This window comes from Durotheca rogersii (genome assembly GCF_024521655.1).
Source record: "Durotheca rogersii strain YMJ 92031201 chromosome Unknown GGS23scaffold_2, whole genome shotgun sequence".
Classification (NCBI taxonomy): domain Eukaryota; kingdom Fungi; phylum Ascomycota; class Sordariomycetes; order Xylariales; family Xylariaceae; genus Durotheca; species Durotheca rogersii.
This window is the reverse complement of record NW_026251233.1, coordinates 1,585,100-1,601,623: the sequence shown is the minus strand read 5'-3', so window position 1 is coordinate 1,601,623 and position 16,524 is coordinate 1,585,100. Positions and strand designations below refer to the sequence as shown.

General features: G+C 53.6%; 8 protein-coding genes across 8 annotated transcripts; 4 read left to right on the top strand and 4 right to left on the bottom strand.

Annotated features, from left to right (window-relative positions):
- Positions 1-111: 111 nt before the first annotated feature.
- GGS23DRAFT_592838 (uncharacterized protein) lies at positions 112-1,096 on the bottom strand (the record flags this gene model as incomplete). The annotated part of the gene is made up of 4 exons (XM_051517939.1): positions 112-387; positions 441-644; positions 709-832; positions 999-1,096. The coding sequence occupies 4 exons, from the start codon at positions 1,094-1,096 to the stop codon at positions 112-114; spliced, it is 702 nt and encodes a 233-aa protein (XP_051376241.1).
- A 304-nt stretch (positions 1,097-1,400) lies between these two features.
- Positions 1,401-2,393, top strand: GGS23DRAFT_548753 (uncharacterized protein). Its single transcript, XM_051515174.1, has 2 exons — positions 1,401-1,839; positions 2,139-2,393. The coding sequence occupies exon 1, from the start codon at positions 1,524-1,526 to the stop codon at positions 1,800-1,802; it is 279 nt and encodes a 92-aa protein (XP_051376240.1). The 5' UTR covers positions 1,401-1,523; the 3' UTR covers positions 1,803-1,839; positions 2,139-2,393.
- Positions 1,817-2,393, top strand: GGS23DRAFT_548752 (uncharacterized protein). Its single transcript, XM_051515173.1, has 2 exons — positions 1,817-1,881; positions 1,970-2,393. The coding sequence occupies exon 2, from the start codon at positions 1,970-1,972 to the stop codon at positions 2,324-2,326; it is 357 nt and encodes a 118-aa protein (XP_051376239.1). The 5' UTR covers positions 1,817-1,881; the 3' UTR covers positions 2,327-2,393.
- GGS23DRAFT_548751 (uncharacterized protein) lies at positions 2,392-4,366 on the top strand. The gene is made up of 3 exons (XM_051515172.1): positions 2,392-2,705; positions 2,758-3,304; positions 3,372-4,366. Exons 1-3 carry the CDS (start codon positions 2,703-2,705, stop codon positions 3,674-3,676), a joined length of 855 nt encoding a protein of 284 aa, XP_051376238.1. The 5' UTR covers positions 2,392-2,702; the 3' UTR covers positions 3,677-4,366.
- Positions 4,367-4,408: 42 nt separating this feature from the next.
- On the top strand, positions 4,409-5,790 carry GGS23DRAFT_548750 (uncharacterized protein). The gene is made up of 2 exons (XM_051515171.1): positions 4,409-4,561; positions 4,675-5,790. The coding sequence occupies exon 2, from the start codon at positions 4,817-4,819 to the stop codon at positions 5,261-5,263; it is 447 nt and encodes a 148-aa protein (XP_051376237.1). The 5' UTR covers positions 4,409-4,561; positions 4,675-4,816; the 3' UTR covers positions 5,264-5,790.
- Positions 5,791-8,270: 2,480 nt separating this feature from the next.
- Positions 8,271-9,812, bottom strand: GGS23DRAFT_602583 (pectin lyase-like protein; the record flags this gene model as incomplete). Its single annotated transcript, XM_051519347.1, has 2 exons — positions 8,271-9,719; positions 9,750-9,812. 2 exons carry the CDS (start codon positions 9,810-9,812, stop codon positions 8,271-8,273), a joined length of 1,512 nt encoding a protein of 503 aa, XP_051376236.1.
- Positions 9,813-11,202: 1,390 nt separating this feature from the next.
- GGS23DRAFT_548742 (uncharacterized protein) lies at positions 11,203-13,292 on the bottom strand. Its single transcript, XM_051515170.1, has 5 exons — positions 12,777-13,292; positions 12,681-12,700; positions 12,501-12,608; positions 12,056-12,441; positions 11,203-11,989 (listed from the first exon to the last, which is right to left on the bottom strand). Exons 1-5 carry the CDS (start codon positions 13,003-13,005, stop codon positions 11,473-11,475), a joined length of 1,260 nt encoding a protein of 419 aa, XP_051376235.1. The 5' UTR covers positions 13,006-13,292; the 3' UTR covers positions 11,203-11,472.
- Positions 13,293-14,450: 1,158 nt separating this feature from the next.
- Positions 14,451-16,476, bottom strand: GGS23DRAFT_612666 (uncharacterized protein). The gene is made up of 4 exons (XM_051520506.1): positions 16,195-16,476; positions 15,907-16,120; positions 15,458-15,846; positions 14,451-15,355 (listed from the first exon to the last, which is right to left on the bottom strand). Exons 1-4 carry the CDS (start codon positions 16,408-16,410, stop codon positions 14,681-14,683), a joined length of 1,494 nt encoding a protein of 497 aa, XP_051376234.1. The 5' UTR covers positions 16,411-16,476; the 3' UTR covers positions 14,451-14,680.
- Positions 16,477-16,524: the final 48 nt, after the last annotated feature.

Below are 16,524 nucleotides of genomic sequence, written 5' to 3'. Positions count from 1 at the left end.
CCAAGTACATAGAGCGGTAAACAACACCTATATATGGTCAATTCGTATGACATGCTGTCCAAGACAGGACAACAGCGATGGAAATGGCAAGTGATCTGCCAGCGCCTCGTATCATTTTGGATAGTTTCCAAGCTCGCTAGCGCCGCAGCGGTCGAGCGTGCCGCCGCTGGTCGTGATCGCCGGCAGGCGCTCGTCGAAGTCGCGCAGGATCACTGATTCTCCCCCTGACTGCTTCCACGCCACCCTCACGTTTCCGGGGGCCGCCGCCGCCGCCATAAGCATTGGCGTGAGCAGCTTCGTGAGTGCGAACGGTCCCACGCAGTTCACCCCCAACTGCAGCTCGTAGCCCTGTGCCGTCTTAGAACCCTTCTCCGGGCACTCGACGCACTGAAGAGCACGCCGAGTCTCTGCTCCCTTTGGAGGAGTGTTTCCGCCGATACCTTCATGGTGGTGAGGCCGGCCAAGCCCAAGTATATAAAGATCAACTCCCCGCTACACTTAAGCATCGTGACTCTAATGGTATTTATGGCCGTTCGGGTCCTCGCCTTAGAACGCGCCATCATGTAGACCTTGGCATTCCGAGAATAGATGATCCAGGCGATCTTCTTCCATAGATCTGCGTTCACCCCCGTGATGAAGATGGCCTGATATTACTTTCAGCATAGGCGTTTCCGCGGATTGCATTTCATAGCTATGTGGAAGACACACCTTGCCTCGGAGATCCAGCAGGTCTTTCTCGGTGGATCTTGGCTCACCAAGACACAGGAACTGGTGTAACCCGCTAACCAGCCCCAGCAGACTGGAGGAATAATCGGCCTCTCGATTTCGTCCTCTGGGGAGACAATTGCGTTCGTAAATACGCTGCCTGGCAACGATGCGGGTGATTGTCGTGGCTCCAAAAGGTGAAACTGTTAGAGGGAGGCGAAGACGCCTGGCAGACACGCACAATACTTTTAAGCAAGAGGATTGAACGACTCAGGAAATGTGTCATTCCATACACGTAGTCTTTATAAGTTTCTATCACTACCCAGAGGATAATGCCCGCGGGTTTCGCCTTGAACCTCTCAAGATTCCTTGCTGTGCTCATCGACACCATGACGCGCGTGTAATATCATATTCTCAGCACCTAGCTGCTTCGAGATTCAGCTAATCGGGCTTCGAAGCTTCCAGACTCTCTCCTATACCTACCCACCATCTTTTAACAACTCGTCTATCCTTGGCTGCGGTGCTATACCACGTCCTGACATGGCGCTCGTCTGGGACCTAGATGACGCGAAGAAGCGCGCTAGTGTCTTAAATATCCTGGATTGCTTGTGCGGGGCCATCGACCTATTACGCTATGATCGTCAGATGCTATTATACCAGATAATCGCAACTCATCGATATTTTTTCCGATGTAAGTTGCAGTTCATATACTATTAAGTATATTCAGCGAAGCGGAATAGCCACAGGTTTGAACCTTGTGTACAGTATACCTCGTCTTACATGTTCCTTACTAGTGTCTTTCCTATACTTGGTATGTTATGTTGTTCCCTAGCCACCTCGGGATCATCCCAAACGTCTTGATCGTCGCCCACTCAACCGCCTTATTTGTATGCGCACCGAGTCTAGTGATCGTGGAAGGAACAAGCCATATTTTGCGCGCAGTTTATAAACATCAGAATCTGTTCAAGCTTGTATCCTCCCGCTTCACCACACAACATCATCACGTCCATCTTGCCACTCTCCACAGGAGCCTCCACACGTCAACCTTGGCATCACCGACATTCCATCGGTTGAGCACTACCACTCGCACGACATAAAGAACCACCTAGGACTCGGGCATAGCATAACAATCAGGTGAGCTACCTCAATCGGTCTCCGTCATCGAGTCAGAACAAGGTGCGTTTTGGAGTCGGATGGCTGCCATAGTTGCCCTGTCTCCTTTTCATCGACAGGCTTATCGTTGCTGATAAATCCATCCTCTTAGATGCCTCGTAAATCTCGCAAAGACTCCGGTTGCGTCGGAGGCGATGGCGCGTCTCAAATTACTGCCGTCGAGTTGAAGATTCTCAACGTGATCTTCAAAAATTGCGATGCGACAAGCAAGCCTCGGCTAACCGACTGGGATGGTATCGCCAAACCCCTTGATATGAAAGACGGCAAGTCGGCCAAGGAGAGGTTTAGACAGATATGCAAAAAAATGGGTTGGTTCGAGAACAAGGAGGGAGCGGATCAACAAGCTACACCATCTAGAAAGAAGCGGGCCCTCGAGGACGCCGATGACAACAGGATGGCCTCGAGCAAGAAAATAAAGGTCGAAGGCGAGGACAGTGGCCATGCCTAGTTCATTGGAGAGATTTACCTGCGATTCTGTGGGTTTGAATGCTTGGCTGGGTTGATTCGTATTGTGATGGATTCCATACATCAGTCCATAGGAAAACGAAGAACCAACATGGAGGGACTAAAAGAGTAACAAGAAATTAACCAGTATATGACTGTAAACAGTATGGCCGAGAGTATCGCGTATTGGCCCAAGGCGGTAAAATATCGCAAGAACTGCGTCTTCCTAGCTTCAACGAAATCTCCCACCAGCCGTCACATGCAAACAGCCACATTCTAATCTTTGAGGCGGCGAAAATTTTTATTTTGGCTGACCCCAAAGCTATCAACCTGTCCTCCAACCCTCTAATCAATGCTTCCGCCCTTCGGTGATAGGTGCGATGGTGAGTCTGACGCCCCGACATCGCGTATCGTGATAGACTGACATCGGCGTAGGCGGAGGCGTCTAACCTTGTGGCTACAGTCGAAGCTACACTAGAGCAATCTCTAGGCCTCCTCGAACGGCTCATAAGCGCGCTCAGCAGCGACAAGGATCTGTGCCAGCTCCTCAGGCAACACGGACGTGAAGTCTCCCGCATCAATCGGTTGGTGGGGCTGATCAGCGCCGAACAGGCGCTGAAGATAGAAGACGTTCAGAGGGCGATCGAGGATGTGGGCAGACACGGGAAGAAATTGAAGGGTTATCTACAGTCGACTATACAGCCACTGGAACGAGGGACTCCCGAGCGCGCCGCCAGCTCGCTGTTCTCAGACCCCGGAGACAAGGCAAATCTCCAGAACATCATGCAGGATCTTGGGCATTCCAAGGTTCGTCTGATATCTTACACCCTTCTATACAACGTCGGCCTGGTCCGCAACTCGGAAGGTTTGATAAAGGTCAATAAGGAGGCTTTGGAGAATCTGAATGCTTCCATGAGGGCAGTCGTAGGAACAAGCAACATTCCACGTATACAGGGCGTCATTCAGGGCCGCGAAGTCATGGGTACGATCCCCTACCTCCAAGACGCATTGCCTGCCCACCAGACATACTAACGGATGTACCTTTCAAGACGATGGGACCATCACCCTAACTTCCGAAGACACTGCTACTCTCTCTCTCGACAGCACCGGCGATGTGGCCACCGATTCGGCGCTGAAAAAGGTAGAGCCTAAGGAGAGAATCATCCAGCGGAACAAGTCGCTTCAGAGGTCACTTATGCTCAATTCGCCGGTCTCCGAAGTGGATACGTGGAGGGACATTGACAAACTGACGATCCAGGATAACACCAGCGATGGTGAATCCATGATGTTCAACCACCCCATCCCAGAGTCTCTCTTAGCGAGTATCGTCAAGGCCCGTTCCGGGTCACCCTAGCGAACCCTCGGGCGCCACCACGAGGTGCTATCAGACGTGCGAATGGGCGCGGGGTGGCGGACAGACGAGCCGCTCCAACGACATATGCTGGTTTATGGCGCGACTACTTGATAATAGGGGATAGATGAATCAACACAACCAGGATATCGGAGTTTATCTCTTGACGCCGAAGTGTGGGATATGGATGCATCAGATGATGTGTTTCGAAGCAGACTTGATAGAGCACACCGCTAGACACTTAGCTATAAGCGTCCTTTCGTTTATTGAACCTGCTGGCCCTTTCCTACCCTCTCATATATTACTGTCCACGACCAACCGTACAGCTAGCAATGGTCGGCTTCGGCAGGGACCGAGATTACGTTCGGTGAGTCGAATCGATAAGATGAGGGACGCCTGATGAACCCAACTCGCCTCCAGTGAGACGACTGAGTGTAGGACAAGTTCGACGAATCCACCGACGAAAACCGAGTTGGCGCGTAGGTAGTTAATCGTTAAAAATTTCCTCAGCGACTACGGACCGGCAGGGATAAATGTCGAACACTAAGAAGAGCACGTCGGTATGCGTCGGAAGAATATGTGATAGTGTCTGTCTGCGCAGAGGGACAAAGTGATGGGAGCGCCTTGGGTCAACCCGCATTTGCGGGGGCGCAAGACTATTAGATTACACCCGAGCTATAGGATGCATGTGTGCTGCCAAGCACCAGGGATTATCCCTATTTTCTCCCCCGCGTGGCTTTCTGTGCCGTCAACCTGGAAAGGAACTTAGCCAGAGGATCCGCTAGCCCAGCAGCTCTGGAGAAGAGCTGGCTCAACCGGCGGGAGCGTCAGGGCATCGCATGTGCTTAACTTGATATGGTGCTTCAAGTGGGCAGTCTGCATTACGTGGTAAGAGCGGGCCCATTACTACTAGAATAAGACAGAGAGGATGTTCTGATCCATGTATCTAGGTAGGTATATCGACGCGCAATTATAACTCGCAGCAAGCTGAATGAGAAGAGGACGCGGCTATAAAGAGTGCCACTCTGCCTGGTCACCGATGCATGAAGTCGACAGCGGACACACCAACAAGCCAAACGGAAAGCAATCGTCATATTACACGACCTACCTACAAAATTAAGACACAAGCCGCGCAGAATCGCAATGTCGCCCACGCGAGAGCAGATCCTGGAGACTGCAAAGCTCTTCCTACAGTCTTTCAACGAATTCAGCGAAGTGGAAATCGTGCGCTACTGTAGTCCCAACTGCAGGATCCGCCTCCTCCCCGCGAGCCTGAAGCAGCCGGTACAGGGTCCGCCCTACCTATCAGCGATGGTGAAGATGATACAGGCCCAAGCCTCGGCATTCCGGCTCTCCATCATCGAGGGAGAGGAACCGGCCGTCGACGTCGTCACGCGCAAGGTGACGATGCACCTCGAGTCGTACTCGGAGATGAAAGCCGGCGTGTACCAGAACGAGTACATCTGGATCGTGACGGTCAGCGAAGACGGCAAGACGGTCGATGATCTGATCGAGTTCGCCGACAGCGCGTACACTGCCGAATGGCTGCCTAAGATTCTGGCCGCTGCCCAACCGGCACCGCAGGCTTAGGACGAGGAAGATTGGTTTGGAAGCGCGGGATCAGGACGGGTTAGGTGCTTAAGGATGCGTGGAAAGGGAGCCTGATATTATCTGGGGATTTTTCTTTTTGGCACACAGCAAGGCGGCACTCTCTACCTAGACTAGACACGCGAAGACATCACAGCTCCAACAACCCCCCGAGCGAACTCTACAGGGAATCAGCAGAACCGTCACATTAATTTCAGTGCGCCACAAGGAGCTTGTGTCCGTGGTTTCCAATCTGAAGAGTGTAGAACGGTTCCTTGCAGTGTTTTGATGTTTACTTATCATGATTCTGGCGGTCAACCTCGTCGTGGTTAAGGAGCAAGGCGTCTCCTACAATACAAATCTCCACTCACTTGATGATATGTCGACTATTAGTTCGTAGCGGACCGAAACCCGTACCAGCCGGGGGTGTTGATTCGCCGCCGAAGTCTGCAGGGGTCTCTCTAACCCTAGGAACCGACCTCTAGAGTGCCCAGGGGAACCGTCGAAAAGCGGCTTGCGTTCCTTAGTTCGGGTCGCTGCAGCCTCGGTCGGGGCTAGTCTGAGAAACAGCTAAATCGTCGAGGCCATATGCATGCCAGGCTGGCCATCTAGCGATGCGACATGACAGATACCTACACTGCTTGTCGAGGCGGTAAGGCAGGTAAGATGGTCAAGACATCGCAGTGAATTTCCGGCTCAGGCTCTATTACCAAGAGCATATGCGCCTTAGCCACGAACCTGCGAGAGAAACGAGGACACGTCTCAACGCATATTTGAGGACCTCAACTTTTTACATCGTCAACTTCCACCCAAGACAGACCCAGGATTGCCCCGCGTTGCACATGGGCCTGCCCCTCTCTTATCCCTTCTGCCAAGAGAAGGTACTCGAGTACGTGACGAGAATCGGATGCGTAGGTAGGCACTAGAGCCTGTCAAGGTGGACGAAGTGGAGGGCACATTAGAAGGCCGGTTAGTGTGTCCAGCGTCGCTATAACCGCGAGAAATCGGTTGGTCGTGGCACGTAGCAAGGAACAAGGATAGTCGGAGGGTTTTTTTGAGAGGGGCATATGGATGCGATATATCACTGGACGAGACTCTGCAATATATCTACCGAACCTGCCTCCCTACCAACATTAGTCCCTGTCATCTCTGCAGTTGGAACCAGAGTTACCGCGAAAGATAGGCGCTGTGCTGGTTCGAGACGAGATAGCGACGTGCCGTCGCGTGGTTATCCCCGCAGGCCTGGTAACGCTGGAGCTGCCAACAAGCTCGAAGTACACACACACCTTGCTCGTTGCCTGTTACCCCTTCCTCTCAACGTACGACGAGTCGCATCGCGAAAAACACACCACCCGCACGGACGCGTACCTGATATCGACACTCAGTTGAGCCTCACCGACATGTCGATACACCCAATACCTATTGTATTGAAGCCGCTGCCCAGGTGGCCCAGAAAACCACAACCACACCGACGGCTGAGATACCGGCCCGTACCTACATACGAACACGAAGCCCTAACCAGCATTGCGGCATCGATATGTTTTGCTGCTGGCCAGTTTGGAGTGGGTTGCTGAGAAGACCAACCAGATCTCGGTATCCATCGGATCCGATCGGTCGAGGAGGGCCTAGGAGATCGGTCCCGGGCCATTACGCGTATACGCATATGTTCATTCTGGCGAAAGCCACCGTACTCGACTTGTGTGAGACCCACTGGTTACCGCGACAGCGGAACCTCAGGAGATAGTAGCACCAAAGTGTCACCAGCTTGAACTCTTCAATTGGCAGTTTGGGGGAGGGTTTGCGGACCGCGTCTGACAAGAAACCCCAGCGCCTGGAGGGATCACTCCCGTTTAATACCAACCGTAAGTAGGTATGTATAATACCGTCGTCACCCGTACCTGTGCGTGCCCTCTAGGAGCGTGTCCATTAATCAAGCCGATCCAAATTTCGTAGCGCGACCATACCGCCGTTCTCCATGTCGTTCCCCCCCCCCCTCTCCTGTTCGGATCTTTGTGTCCACGGAGCACCGGGCACATAAAGTCATATCGAACGAGTTCACCAGATATGAACCACGAAGGCGGCAAACCGTCGATGCAATCCGCAATTCTCTAGACATATCCTGTCAATGATTCCTACAAATTGTTTTTCGTTCCATCAACCTTGATTGGTATTAGTATACCCAACGCGTAGAAGATGCGCCCCTCCAACCTCACTTTTAGGCAGCAGCTGTCTTCCCGGATCCCCGTCGCCTGCTTTCGGGGGTCGTGGCACGACTACTCCTGCGGAGCCTTCGAAGGCAGCCAACGTTGTCTCAGCTAGGAGTGAATAATACGGTATTACCTCCTACCCCCCACTGTTTCGGCGCTTGGACATGTCTTGGTCTGACCCAGCCACGATGCAAGTCGGGTTGGAATGCCTGGCTCTACATAGAACTGGGCACCACATGAGTCCCCGTCCCGGTTCGTCTCGGCAACGCATACTACTATACGTATAGTAGTAGGTAGAAGAATCGGTCTCATAAATAAGTCGATCGTCCCTAGGACCAGGCTCCGCCTCAATCCTAATTACCGCGATTAAGTACCTACCTGGCGGTGGCCAGGTTCGCGATATTGATGCCCCCGAAACAAGGAGGCACGGCTACGAATGGCCAAACGACCAGAATACATGGAACCGACAATGAGCATAAGGAATATCAAAAACGGAATGCTACGAAAGGCCTACTACCATGGACACCGCACTAGGTACCTCCTGGAGGGAGGTTTATCTATGAGTATGTACCTGCACCGAATGTAGGGCCAAGAATCGGGTGGTTCGAGCCACAGCGTGGCATATGCAGCCAAGATGAGAAGATGAGATCAATACAAGGTTAGTAACAAAGTATGTACAAGACACAGCAAAAATAACACCCTTTTTTTTTTTCTTCCCCTCCCCCTTCGGTCAACAACCCAACCTAGGGTTCATTCTCTCGAAGCATGCGGAGAAACCCCCCGGGTACCCAGACCCGCCCACCTCAGTTGACGACCTTGATGTTCTCAGAGAAGTTGGTCTCGAGGATGTTCATCTCCTTCAGCGAGGTGGCGCGCTTGCCGTCGGCGCCCATGCGGATGTTGGTGAGGGTGACGCCGCTGACCATGGCGGAGGCGTTGTAGCCCTGGAGGAAGGCGGGGCGGGAGCCGCGGGCGCGGGCGCGGACGTTCTTGACCCAGACGTCGCGGACGGGGCCGACGCCGCGGCCGGTGTTCTGGACGTAGACGGTCATCCAGGCGGCCTGGCCGTGGGCGTTGCCGTGGAGGCGCTCGACGTCCATGTTCTTGAAGGCGATGCGGCGCGCCGTCGCCGAGCCGAACTTGTGGTCGATGCCGAAGCCGACCGCGGCGTCGTACACCACCCCGTTCTGGAACGTGATCGCCTCCTGGTCCTCGTGCACGCCCTGCCCCAGCTTGTACCCGTACGTGTCCGACCACGCGACGCAGTCGTCGAAGAAGACGTCGCGCTGCGCCCGCGGCGCGTACGGGTACGGCACCGTCGTGCCCGTGTCCGCCGGCCACGTCTTGGTCGAGAAGCTGTCGTCCTTGCCGATCGCGATCGCCCGCCGCACCCGCACCTTGGTCGACTCGATCACGTCGATCCCGTCGTCCTGCGTCACGTCGAACCGGTTGAGGATCTTGATGTTCGTGATCGTCGCCTCCGTCACCTGGATCGGCGTCACCGCCCAGAACGAGCTGTCCCGCACCAGCACCCCGTCGCACCGGAAGTTGGTCGTCCCCGCCGGCACCAGCAGGTCCGCCATGTACTTGTTCTCGCGCGTCGCCCGCCCGTTGCCGTCGATCGTCCCGCGCCCGTACACCTTGATGTCGAACGAGTCGAACTCCGTCTGGATCCACCACGTGCCCGGGTGCAGGTCCGACTTCTTGAACAGGGTCTTGTAGTCCGCCGGATTTCCCGTGAAGCGCAGCACCGACCCGCCCGCGAGATACAGCGACGTGCGGTTGCGCAGGAGGAGGTTCCCCATGCTGTAGAGGCCCGGCGGGACGTAGACGACGCTGCCCGGCGTCTTCGCCGCCGCGTCCATGGCCGCCTGGATACCCTTGGTGACCGTGGCCCCGGTGGCGTCGGCGCCGAAGTTGAGCACGTTGAAGACGTTCTTCCCCGACGGGCTAGGCACGTCTTTCTCCAGGGGGTCGGCCAATATGACGAATTCCTTCTTGTCGTTGATCTTGACGATGAGGTAATGCGCCTTCTTGACCGAGAACACGAGCTCGTTGCCCTGGGCTTTCGCGCTGATGGGCAGCTTCTGCGGGGTGATTCTGAAGGAGGTAATGGGCTTCTTGTCGAGCGTGCGGATCCGGAATTCCGTGGGCTTGCCCTCCTCCATCGAGAGTTGGACGTAGTCGTAGCGCGCGTAGCTGACCGTGTACATGTCGGTGCCGTCTACCTTCAAACCGAAGTGCGCCGACTTCTGGTAAATGGACGGACGTGGATACCTCACAACCTTGCCGCACACCGTGGCTATCATAAGTGATGCCACGGCGGCAACGGTCTTGAGAAGCATGTTTGATGTTAGTGGCTGATACTCAAAAACGAAAAGTCGTTTCTCAGTAGTTCCAAAGTGTTCTAGTCCCCGAGTCGAAGCCATTCCGTCCATGTCGATCGTTTTATATCTCTCTCGTGGCGCATCTTGATGCCTTGTTTTAGCTGACCTTGGCGAGATCGCCGTCCCCACTCGCAGCAGCGGCACGGTCGGCTCGAGGAGAGGATTTAAGGATCTCATCCCTAGAGTCTTGGGCTAGGCTACAGGATCTCGTAGGGATTCGGACTGAGATGAGCCCCCCGCGCTGGACGCTACTGAATAAGAATCTGCGTTGCTAAAATAAGCCACAGAATGAATGAACTAGAACAAAATAGTTGAAAGAACAAGGCAGCCACTGAAACACGCTGTCGTTTAACTGCGGAGACATTTCAGGTAGATAAGGCGTCTGATATTTTCGACGATTCTGTTGATATTCGAGTGGTCGCAGTCGTTCGCAACGTGACCTTCATACGATGCATCGACCCTTCGGCTCTAGGCATATCCAGACGTTGGGATCCTGGTGCCTCTGTGAACTGCGGTCGTAGCCATCTGTTTGTGCTCGCCGCTCTTTAGAGGGAACGAGCGTTTGACGGACGGGTCACTACTGGAGATCTATCTAGCGAAGCTAGTTTTCCTAAACATGGCGGATTTACAAGTCTCGTGTCTATCAATGAGACTAGACTTCTAGAGATAGAGCCGACGAGAAAGCGGCGGCACAAGATCCCCCACAGATATGAAAATCCCTTCATAATATGATAACGAAAAAAGCTTTACGACATCTAGAATCATACCCTGAGATCACGCACCAACGTGCCATCAACTTGAGGCCCATCAATTTTTCGCTGCGAAGAGCGAGCAGCTGGTTTATGCTGTCCGCGTGCAGCATGGCGACCCGGAAAACCCTCCAAGCAGCGTATGCGCCGGACACGGGCTTGAGTAACGGAGCTGGACGGGTAGATAGATGCTGCGTAATAGCACACCTTACCCACCCTCTGGAGTTCGGCAGAAGCCAGCGCGCCGACGGCATCAAATAATAAAATCAGAGATATACCATCGCGGCATCTAGTGTAATATTTCATCAGATTCTGCCGTCTGGAGAGTATCATTCGATCAGAAACGCGTACTTGGATTTATACTACGACGCGATGACAGGCATTCGCGTGAAGCTGTTCTGGGAAAGGATTTGATGAACAAGGGGTTATTACCTAGGGTGCATTGCTATGCTAGGCTTAAGGCCATTGATGGCGAGGCTTAGCTTGCCCCTCCTGACTAGCCTTTTGGGCTATCATGTCCGCTAAGGGCGCTATAACACTCACTAATACCGCCCACTAATTCACTAATCTTCTAAGGAATAACTGCTTTTGCGGCATTGCCCAGGCGTTCGACACCACCACCCACCACCAGTACCACTCCCGAGTGTATATATATACACGGCTACCGGTTGTCTTTTGACAGAAACGGCCACCTAAGTTATGGTTGGAATATCTAAAGCAAGTGTCGCTTTTATCGCGATATATCTTCTATTTATCTCGCAGCTTGATTGAACAGTGCGTACCACCGTATTACTCCACTACGGAGGCTAGTATTCCCACATGCTGGGTTATCCGATAATAGGTACTAGCACATCCCGATATGGAACTCCCTACGAAACAAGTCTTGAATTCGTTGGATGCTTGTGATTGAGTTGGGCCGTATCGATGGCGGGATGATCGTTGCCTTGGACTGAAACAGCGGTGAAGTCGGTCGTGCGCTGCGTCACCAAGTTGTCGTCATGGGAATGTGACTGCGATCCCGGGTTCGAAGGAGAATCGTAGTCGACACTCCTCGCAGATTCCAACGTGTGCAAACGGTAAGATCCCAATGGTTCGATATCCTGGTTGTAATATCGAAAGTATGGATTGTCGTAACCCGCACCCGTTCTCTTGCCGGCCTGTACTCTATCCTGTCTCGAGGAGCCCCGGTGATTGCTCCAGAGACCTATTATACGAAGACGGAGGAGACCGAACATTTTCGGCACGGAGAGTGCGCAGAGAATGATGATCCCGCAGACCATCTCGGCAACAACCAATATCCCCAAGGAACTAAAGGTATATAGAAGATCCGTCGAGGTGTACAACTGGACAGATAGAACCAGCCTGGCGACAACTGAAGCGATAGCCCTAATGTCGTGCTTGCTATCAGCGTATGCACCAGAAAGCGAGTAGGGGCTGGGGTAGATAGCTCACAATACGCCTACCATAAACATGCTAGCCACACCTAGCTTCTTTCTCGTGGGCATTTGTAGCCCCCATATGGCTCTTTGAGGGAGAAGAAGAATGCATACGTCGATGACGAGGAAGACCACGGTAGAGATAACATAGATCGATCGGTTGTCGAAGCAGGACCCGGGTATAAATGGGTTCCAGTTCTTCTCGTAAGGCTGGCAGGACACATTGTACACGACAAGAGCCGTAATGTGAAAGACAAGATGCAACGATAGAACACCCAGGGTTATCCAGTAGAATTTATTGCGAGCACCGGTCGGGTTGAAAATGCGTAGCCATTCGAGGATAATAGCAAGCTTGATGGTCAGCGTCGAGAGAGCAAATAGGTCTGATCCAATGATGAAGTTCTGCCCAGGACGGTCAGTTTCGATCCTCTACACGTGTAGTATATAGTAATAAGGCCTACCCGAGATAGGTACATCATGTCCCTCGCGCTGACATCCCACTGATGGAGTAGATAGCCAACCTTGTTGGTGGAATCGAGGACGAAGTAGCTATATGCCACATAGCTAGCCTGGACGGATTATCAGTACGGTTTATTACATACCGCAGCCGGCGACGGCATTCTTTTCGCGGGTTGATTTACGAATGAAATCATGAGCAAAACTAGCGACATGCAAATCATCAGCTTCTTATCGCATCGCGATGGCCGCCACGGCTTCGTGTCTAGAGAATGACCCACAATCATTCAATCCAAATTTCCTCGAGTTTGTCCAGAGGTCAGCCAGGCGAAACAGGACCAGGACCAAACATATGGCGAGAGCTACGCCGACTACCACACGGGTGAGGGTGTCGCCATTCGGAGGGTTGTCGAGGTTGGATTCGACACCGGGAGGCGGGGGGATGCTAGGCTGGTCAAGGATATTAGCCTGCTCTGCCGGAGAGAGGAATGAGAGGTCGGCTTGCGACATGTTAGGAGCCAGCGGTTGCTAATACACCATGCGGAGCTAGACTCATAAAACACGGCCGGAGACGGGAAAGAAGCATTGCGCTGTCAAATAGATATTATGCGCGCGAGTAGAGCGAGTAGGGCACGGCGGTTCCTCCGGCGACGCAGCAGATAGCGCAACCTACACGAGAACGATTGCTGACCACCCAATAGCGCGAGATAGACGGCACACACACTCCGTGTAGGCGTGTTGGCCCTTATTCTCGCACTGAGTCCGCTCGAGTTGTGGCGGGGAGTAGTAGTCAGTTGGGCGGGTAGGACTCCTCGGCCTTTTATATCGGCCCCATTGGACCTAGATAGCCCGTAAAGTGACGAGCGGCCCAGCCCTTGTACTAGTATAGCTGGGAGGGTATGAGAGCCGAGCCGAACAGGCCCGAATGACAGTCTTGGGTGGCGAGAGTCTTGCTGACGTAGCGGCTTACCGATGCCAACTGAGAACGGCCCTCTGGTGTAGGTTGTAAGTACGCCCGACGAACGACAGCTACGGGTAAGCACCATGGCCTGAGGCATATCCATCCATAAGTCGGCGATTCCCGTTTGTGTGGTGGCTGTGTAGCCACATATTGAGACACTGGCTCACCACATCTCCCAATAAGACGTCGGTCGCGGTCGGAGCGAGACAGTCATGCTCCCGTTTAACTGTAAAGTACCTTTCTAACGCGTTAGGCAGATACTGCATCTTCCAGTATATGTCTTGGTGCATATGGCCTTCTCTATACGTGCACTCATAGATAACATCACCGCCGCAGGATCTCGTCCTATTAACCCGTACAACATCGGGGACAGATAGGACAGCGCGTTGCGGGTCAGGCGGGTAACGCCAACCCCCAACCGCGAGACGAAGGCGTGCGGACTGTTATTGGACAGTATAACTGTAAATCCGGTGGCCAAGTCATTTGGCCTCCAAGTCCGCTGTCCACCTGCCCATCGCCTCAGGATGTGAGGCTGGTATGATAACCCCCAACAGCTTCTTTACGAATCTCGATGTTGCTAGACTCGTCGCGCCGTAGCTCCTGCGTGAAGTATGAGGTCACCAAAAGTCCGCCTGACCACCTCTCTCAGTGGCGTGCGTGCTTCCTCTCCACGTTGTGCCAACACCGTTCCACTGTCTTTGCCTGTGTCCCCTATCATCTGTTTTGACACTCCACTCGACCACCCCCGTAGTTGGCGGTAGCGCACCGGGAAAGGTGACGCCGCCCCTATAAATGCTAGCAAGTTCCCTGTCGTGTAGAAAAATAGATATGTAGCTATTAATAAATGGAGAAGCATGACAATTTATGTTTTCCTACGGCCCTGTCTTATATCGTAAGGGGAGCGCGCTAGTGAGCCTCTTAGCCCTCGATGCCATTCTCCCATTATTATTTCGGCCCGAGAGGGAGACTCTAAATTGCACTGGAGAAATGTCCTTTCTAATTGTGTTTATTTAGGTAGTAGCTATGATACAATAAAAACAGGTCTATGATAATCAAAACAGAGGCTGCTTATTGCTAAGAGCCTGAATCATTCGCCGAGTAATACAAATCAGTAGTAGTGATACTACCACAGAAACGAACAGTTGTACAATCGATTCCGGCAGTCTAAACACTCCACCCCTACTTCCACTCCCTTCGTCGCCTTTCCATGACCGGATGCCTTTGCTAATTCCAACCGCTCATCTTAAGCGGGATGGCGTGGTAGGCGTTGAAAAAGCCGTGGGGGTCATAGCGCTGCTTGAGCCCAGTCAACCGCTCGTGGCGCCACTTGTCGTATCCGTAACGGGCGGAGAGCGACTCGTCGCCGTTCGCATAGTTCATGTAGATGTAAAGCCTATCGCTGCCGGACACCTCAGGCTTAGCGAGGGTGTCTCGAGCCGCGGTGGCCCAGGCATTGATGGCCTCGGTCTCGTCGTCACCGTCCCAGGTCATGGACATGACGCTGGAGAGGATATAGCGGCCACGGAGAGGGAAGGCGGTAGCCGCGTCGGGGACGGCGTCGACGGTCTGGGGGTTGGCGGCCTCGAATAGCAGCACGGAGCCGTTGGCAGCCGGGTGCTCCCGGACGAAGGACCCGAACGACGCGTACAGGTCCACCATCGCGCCGATGTCGAAAAACTCGCGCGCCGTCACCGGGTGGATGTCCTGGTTGTGCCCGCGCTGGCAGATGATGTCGCTAGACCCCCGCGTGGGCACCTCCGCGAAGGTTATGTACGACTCGTCCAGCGACACGCGCGTGATGGGGTGCGTGGCGTTTCCTGTGGTCGACGCGAAGTTGGCAGACAGGGCGCGGCCGTTCTGCTCGTTGTGCGCGTAGACGACGTTCATGTTGATGAGGGGCTGCGCCGCGGAAGAAGCGGTTAGTCCTGTGCTTTGAGAAACAAACGCCGCCCGGAGGTTGGAATGACGCTTCTCGTGAGGCCGAGGGTGGATTCTACTTACACTCATAGATTGGGCGTCGTATAGGTAAGACAGCGCAAGGGACGCGGCCGCGTCTAAGCCTTCCTCGATGAGGCCCTTGTAAACGTTGAGCACGCCCTCGAGCGAGTCGCTGGTGAATACCATGTCGGCATAGTAGTGGCGATTGTCTTGTCCAGGATACGTCCTATACGTAGACTCGGTGACGACACCGAAGTTATGGCCGGCCCCGCGCAGCCCCCAGAATAAGTCCGAGTTGACTTTTTCTGAGGCCTCAATGATGGTGCCGTTCCACAGAGCAATTCTGGCATGCTCCAGGGAGTCGATCATCAGTCCGTGCAGGCCTTGGAGTCGGCCTAACCCACCACCTAACATGGCACCGGTAGCACCAACACAGGGGTAGGATCCAACAGCTGGGAAGCCTATGGTTAGTATTATATATGAAAGAGAGAAACGAATGCGCTTTGACTTACTAACTTCTCTGCCCGCATTATACAAGGCAGTTACAACGTCGAGCATCCTGGCACCACCTCCAACAGTGACGGTATTGTCGGGATGGACAGTGACGTTTCGAAAGTTCTCCATGTTAACCTGGACAACATCCTGGTCCACTCCGAGCGTAGTGCTGTAACCATGGCCGCCTCCTTTTGCCAGATACGTCATCTTTCTTCTCGCTAGGTACGCTATCTGATCGGATAAACAAGTCTCGTAAGTATTGTATCCACAAGAGTAACCCGGAGAAGATAGGGGTGGGTACGAACGCCTTGAGACAGCTCTTCTTCAGAGTTGGGCAAGAATGCGAGAGAGAAAGTGGGCGCTTCGTAGGCCGACCATCGAGTCACATACTGATCCCAGTCCGGCCATGAAGGAGTGTAGAAGGATAGATTCCCTGGGATGGGACCCGCCCCTGAAGGGGCCGAGGAAACGGTTGCAGCAAGAGCCGCCAGCACCGGGGCAGTCCTCAGAAAATGCATCATGTGGGATAAGCTGTAATCGATCTGGTGAGTTGGTACGGTCCAAATATTTCGTTGACGTGCCTTCTGAACCCGATGTCGTTCAAGAGGGATACTCTGTGCGAAGGCGCGTCTACT